The sequence below is a fragment of the Schistocerca nitens genome, chromosome 3 (assembly GCF_023898315.1).
Source record: "Schistocerca nitens isolate TAMUIC-IGC-003100 chromosome 3, iqSchNite1.1, whole genome shotgun sequence".
Classification (NCBI taxonomy): Eukaryota; Metazoa; Arthropoda; class Insecta; order Orthoptera; family Acrididae; genus Schistocerca; species Schistocerca nitens.
Window position 1 is genome coordinate 207,363,730 of NC_064616.1, and position 6,815 is coordinate 207,370,544.

At 37.3% G+C, this 6,815-nt stretch overlaps 1 protein-coding gene across 1 annotated transcript in view; it reads right to left on the bottom strand.

The window, feature by feature from the left end:
* LOC126248158 (protein sarah) overlaps positions 1 to 6,338 on the bottom strand; it is a 47,522-nt gene extending 41,184 nt beyond the window's left edge. Inside the window, exons 1-2 of the mRNA XM_049948903.1 lie at positions 6,109 to 6,338; positions 5,574 to 5,860 (exon numbers count right to left, since the gene is read on the bottom strand). Coding sequence (XP_049804860.1) covers positions 5,574 to 5,834 — 261 coding nt within the window. The 5' untranslated portion in view covers positions 5,835 to 5,860; positions 6,109 to 6,338. The remainder of the gene's footprint in view (positions 1 to 5,573; positions 5,861 to 6,108) is intronic.
* Positions 6,339 to 6,815: the final 477 nt, after the last annotated feature.

Consider the following 6,815-nt stretch of genomic DNA (forward strand, 5'->3'; position numbering starts at 1 on the left):
AAGCCCTCTGTAAGAAAGGTGATAGAAGAGATGTCAGTAACTAATGACCTGACTTACACTACTGACATTTTCCAAAGTTTTTGAGAAGGTGATTTTTCCTGAATATCTAACCTGAGAAACAGAAATATCCTCAGCAAATCACAGTTTGTATTTCAGAAGAACTGCTCCACTGAAAATGCCATTTACATGTTCACTCAACAAATTTTACAAGCATTAAATAACAAAATAGCACGAGTTGGTATTTTTGTGCCCTATCCAAGGTTTTTGATTGTGTGAATCACAATATTCCTAGATAAACTGAAGTTTTATGGGACTGGTGGTACAGCCCACCAGTGTCAGATCTAACCAAAATAATGCAGAAAGTCATACTTAATAATTCAACCAATGTAGTCTGGGGACATTCTGCTGGGGAGAAATCACATCTGGGTTTCCCACAGGCTTGATCTTAGGTCTCCTATTGTTCCTCATATGTATAAACCATCTTCCACCTAACATACAACAAGCAGAATTAGTTCTTTTTGCTGATGACAGTAGTATTGTAATCATCCCAAACATACATACAGAAACAGAAGAAATGATAAACAATGCCCTTGAAAGTACTATTGACATCTTTTCTGCAGATGGTCACAACCTCAGTTCAGTTCAACACATCTAGGGGTATTACACCAACAGTACGCGTAATACATAGTGAGGAAATAATAAATAGGGCGGAAACTTCAAAATTCTTAGTACAACTGTAATTTTACGTTGTCTATGGATGAATAAATAAATATTTTCATTCAATACTGTCATATGGAATAATGGTCTGAGCTAACTCATATTTAAGAATAAAAGTCTTCATTGCATGTGAGCAGTATGAAAGGAAAAACATCAAAAAGCTTAAATGATAGTACATGGCCAGTCAATCCCACACAACCATCATCTGTTCATTGGTTCAAGAAACATAGATCAGAATGATTCTGGCCATTAAAACCTGTGTTATAACAGTAACATTTGTTGCAGAATCATCACTCTCCCAATGGAAATACATTACTGACGTCGTTACACATATTACAAGCTCCATTCAAGCTTCTCAATGCAATTCACGGTTTATTCACTAGGTGAATGTGCTGTGAACATCCAACAATGGTTCTTGCAATAATCAATGATACGGAACTTATCTGTTCTTCACACTGATCTCTTAACCTAAAACTTTCATATCCGAATTCACTGCCTACTTGTCACAAAACCATAAGCTTCTATACTTCCTTTTAAATACTCTACCAATACTCAAAATATAAATTGTGCTACTATAAAGAACAAACTACAGACTCATTAGCAGCCAAGAATTACACAGGCTGAACAAAGATGGAAACATTGTGCACCCCTGACAAGCTGTCAGATGTACATGAATTATTATTAAATGTGAGGGTCCATTCTTCAATGCAGTTCACATAATGTGTGGAAAACATTAAACAGGACAGTCACATCTGAAACTAATGATATGGACTTCCTTATTGCTTTTGTGATTATCTACATATCTACATTCAAAATGATCCTCACAGAACTTTTGAGGAACTGATGAAGCCCTCTTGTTGGGGACTGTAGTAAGCTGCTTCATTGCGAGTATTTAATTGTTGCTTTATCCCTACGAGGAAGTCACAGAAAATTCTTCTTATCACAGCTGACATATTAATTTTATTTAATTCTGAAGAACAGCCGCACCCATTTCTATGGAGAAACTACTGCTTACTATTTAGTCACTTGCAAAGTCTCATCTTAAACAGGTTTGACTACTCTCTACAAACAGTGAGATTACAAGTACTCAATTACAACCATGTAGGAAAACAAAGTGTTACTGTGGCTGAAATGTCATTTCACCATCTACCAAAGTCACCTGTTACATTTTCCCATAGTTGAATAAGTTATTGAAATGTCAATTGCCCTCACTACATCAAGCTTACACGTGTGAATTACTCAGAGCTTTCATACAGGCAGTCTCTAGAACAGCTCGAATTTATCGATCTGCCATTTGTCAGATAGTGTGCATGTATACTGATGGAAGTATTCATGTTAGTGCCCAATCTTCTATTTGAAATTCCCATAAGTTTCATGAAGGCATATACAAGCTCAATCATGAGTACCAGTCTGAAGACAAAATGAGAAAGAAAATCAGACAGACATCACAAAATTCAAACTCTTTTGGACAAGTATTTACGAGTATCTACATTCCGTTATTGACGAAAACACAGACTGAAGCACCACAATAAACAAAGAAGTGTATCATCTTTGTAGGTTATTCGAGACCAAGTACAACAATGAGTACAGAAATAAAGCTCATCCTTTTACAGAGGGACTAATAATGAAATCGCAAAAAACTGTATGGGGCTCATACCAGATCCTCTCAAATGAGAATTCAGTGCCACAACCACTGTGAGTGTGTGTTGTGTTGAAACACTGCAGAAGCTAATGACAAGTATGTGTAAACTGAGATCTAAATCACAGTTCACAACCACAAGCAAATGAAAAGTCCTATTTCAGAAAAAAAGCCCTAATTGATTAACCACCTAAACAGCTGCAAAAGGCATATAATTATGTTTTTGATGCTGTTTGCCTTTGTTTCCATGAGAAAAGTGAAGTACTCAATATCCATCAGGCTGTTTCTGTAATGATGGGAGAAACATCCAGAGATGACTGAAGGATAAAGGTAACACATGAATTACTGTATGATGGAAATCTCTGGACTATATTTGAGGAAAATTATCAAAGTTGTACCTCTCAGCTTTGCAGACAAGACAAAGTCAACACTTTGAGCTGTTAAGTATTCCAAAACCTTTTGATCTGCGACAAAATCGTATGCACATGGGACATGGTTGTAGGAACGATCATTATTGGTGGTAGTTTCTCTTCACACTTTACACACATTATGTAGACTACTTTTCACATGATCCAATAAGAAAAAAGTTGGTGGAGACTATTCATTCATTTGCATATGATATTTTTTAAGTCCCAGCCTAAAGGAGAGCCTTCAAGGGATGGGAACAGTTGAGTCAAATACACTGTTCATTCGAAGAGTTAAACACCAATTCAGTTTAGACAAGGATTACGGGTTAAAGAACTATTCTAACAGTTGCCTCAAGTTATTTAAGTTAACAACGGAAACCTAAACCAGGATAACATAAATCAGATTAGAGACTTTGAAATGACAGTCTAGCATTTTTTAATTAAAACATCTACTTCATTTTTAAGGAGTATGACCACCACATCTATCTTTCAGAGTAAGTCTGGCGAGGATGCTCTAACACTGTGTGGATTCCATTATAATGAACATTACGAGGTTAGATTTGGTGTTCCTTAGAAATGAGCACCAAATTCTAGTTAACTGGGGTGGAACAAAAAAGATGATCCTGTTAATTAATCCTTTACTATATAAGTCTGCAGGCTTTCATGGCCACTGACACAGAAATTAAAATCTTCTGGATTGTTAGGCCGCATATAAAAAGTGTCCTAACAACCCAGAAGATTTTAAATTCAATCCTTTGCTATGTCCACAAAGTAATCTTATCTTTGTCAGCAACTCTCCACGATGTTGACACTTTTGCCTAAATAAACAGATGTAGGACTACTTTAATTATCCAAAAGGCTTCGCAAGAGAAACAATTGGGAGCATGAAATTTAGGCTTGTTTGTACATCACTAAGCCAGAGCAGGTGAAAAAGTTCAATAAAAACATGAGGTCCAAAATCTGACTTTCCCTGCAGCCACAGTGTAGCTCTTACGATAGCAGAGTTCAATATCCACACCAACCGACATTAAACTGATCAAGAGCCCATTTACTTACTCAATAAAGCATCGTCATTTAAGACACACCTATCCCTATCCTATTTTCCTCCATTTCATTGTTATTGTCAGAAGTGACATACTACAAACCTTAACAAAGCCTGGAAAAATGGTACACTTTTGATGCCTCCTATTCACATCATATGCTCTGGCTTTGAAACAAATTTTCTAGACATTCTGACATTGTCAGTACTGTAAGCAGGAAGGAAGGCACTCAATCACAGACAGATTTCATTATGTCCTCTATCGACATGTTTTATGGTAGTTATCCATGCAATTACTCAGTTTACTATTGAGGGGCCTGATCACATCCTGAATGGTTTAAAAATTCTTTTACTTTTCATAAAAAGTAATCAGAATTGTCTAAACTACTGTCCCTTTATTGCTGCTGAAATAACAAATGAGCAATGAGAATGTTATCAAAAACCGATTTCTGAATTATACTGTAGTTCAGAACACAAATCCCTTAGCAGCACATTACTTTAATGACCAGCAATGATATGTCGATTCCGAAATTCAGTCCAAATTCTAAACTGCAGGTGACCTAAATTTAAATATTTTACAGATATCATAATCATTCAACTAATTCAGGATAAGAGAAACATGTGGAGTTGTTAAGAAAATATATTTTTAAAGCACACCAAAATATCCACAAACTTAATAGGTCATATAACAAAACCTGGAGTAAATGTTTGCCAAGGTCACAGCAGGCCATACACTATTATGATAAGAGTAATTTTCCTGTATTTCAAATCAAAGTTGTGAACATTGGGTAGTTTTTGCACGTTTATTTATAGCAAACTACTTTGTTGTCACAATAAATATTTCTTATTATACCTACATCGGGCGCTCTAGAAAATAATGCTATTTTACTGTTACATGCAGCACGACTGCTGGCAACTGCTTCTTTTAACTGTCTGGTTGATGTAAAAAGAAAAAAAAGGTGGAGAATTCAACATAAAATCAAGCTCTATAGCCTATGTAAAAGGAAAAAACCTAAATGATCTGACAAAGTAGTAACTAACGTTATTCTGTAAGTCAGTTTCATTTACATACATATAAAAGATCAGCATTGTGGTTGCAATTAGAGCTGAACAATATAGCATTTCATTAACTTTAAACAACTGAATGATAAACTTGCCACTCAGAACACAAACTCTCAAAGTAAAAATCATGAACACTTAATCAGTAACAGCTGCAGAAAATACAGCAGCGTTACCAGGTGCAGTGCTCTATATTTAAAAGCAAAGGGTACTTTAACAATACCTTCGAGAACTACAGGAATAACAGTAAATATATTCCATCACCCTTACAATTATGCACCAAGGGTGTAGACTAATAAGCATTTTAAGAGATTTTGATCAAGTTGCATAAAATCAAAACACAGGCTCCAAAGTCAACGCCACCAGGATTCTACTGAATAAATATTATATCAAATTTATGGGCAGGCACACAATAGTGGAGTACATTCAGGAATTTTGTCAGGAAAAACAAAACTGGTGGGTGCACAAGCAAAATAATACTGTACATTAGCAGCTACTGTTTAATACATGCTCAATGTGTTTTGAAATACCAGGAGTCAACATGTATTTTAACAACATAATAAAAACAATGGAACTGCAGGACTTTACATAAAAACACTACACATAATACACGCATTCACTGAATACAGTTTTAAAATATTCCTCCTGTTGACATGCACGTACAAAATAGACAACATAACAAAAACAACTTAACAGATATTTTTATTTATACTTTTCTCTCGTCGTTTTTGAAGAGTGAGCTCTCCAAATTAGTGACAATCAAGGAGGTTGGCAGATCTTCGTCGTGAATGAGGTCCTCCAACGACCGCTCACCATCTGGATTTTGATGTCTCATGTCGCAGTTCAACTCTAATTCCGTGTAGTTTGGGTGGACGTTCGGAAGTCCATCCACTTCGTTTATAATAATGTTGTTTTCATCATTGGTCATAGGCTCATCTGAATCAACAGCCATACGACCTTCTTGCTCCTCCATTTCAGAGTTCTTGAGTACAGATGCAACTGTAACAGAATGAAACAGATTATCTACAGTAAATAGTACGAATATACTAACTGCTAGTAAACCATGTACGAAATTTTGCTAACGTATACGCCACTTATGTTTACAAATCAGTATCGTCGAGTTTAGACAGGTGTCTTAATTGTTCATCGAGTAACAACTATGACCTGCCTAAAAACCCCGAGTTCTAAGCATGGCAACAACTTGTGTTTCAGCTGTAATCAGAAGCCGTCATTCCATTTATACTCACGTCGCTGCTGTGTAAACTAACGAAACGCTGATTTACCCGAAGTCAGGCCGTAATTCTCAAACTGCACGATACATGACGCATCACGAAGGATTTCGCAACTCACAGCACCTACATTTCAACACTTGGGCCTTTAAATTATACGAACTCTTCGATGATACAACGCAGAGTAACTTCGCGCTGCCGCAACTATGGTCTATGGTGCACACGGCACACCTCCAACTGTAAGACTGTCAGGCAGCACAGCAGTTGGCCCAAGCATGTGTGACACCGAGCTGTAGCTCAGCGCTGTGGGCGGTGCTGCTGGAACTACTCAGTGGCGCGCAGTTCGAATGGACTCTCTGCTGTGACGAAGCAGTTTCCAGCTACCCGAACCGTTGTAGCAACGAGAGTTCCGGTAACACGCTCTTAGTGCGCTGACAGGCTACTGGGAGCCCTGCAAGTTAATCAAATCTATCATCTCTGTTTCTTATTGGATGTTTTACAGTCTACATCTACATCGATACTCCGCAATCCGCCGTACTGCGCGTGGGGGAGGGTACGCCGTACCACTACTAGCCATTCCTTTCCCTGTTCCACTTGCAAACAGAACGAGGGAAAAACGAATGTCTATATACCTACGTATGAGCCTTAATTTCTTGTATCTTACCTTCGTCCTCCTTACGCGCTATGTATATTGGAGGCAGCAGAATCGTTCTGAGGTCAGCTTC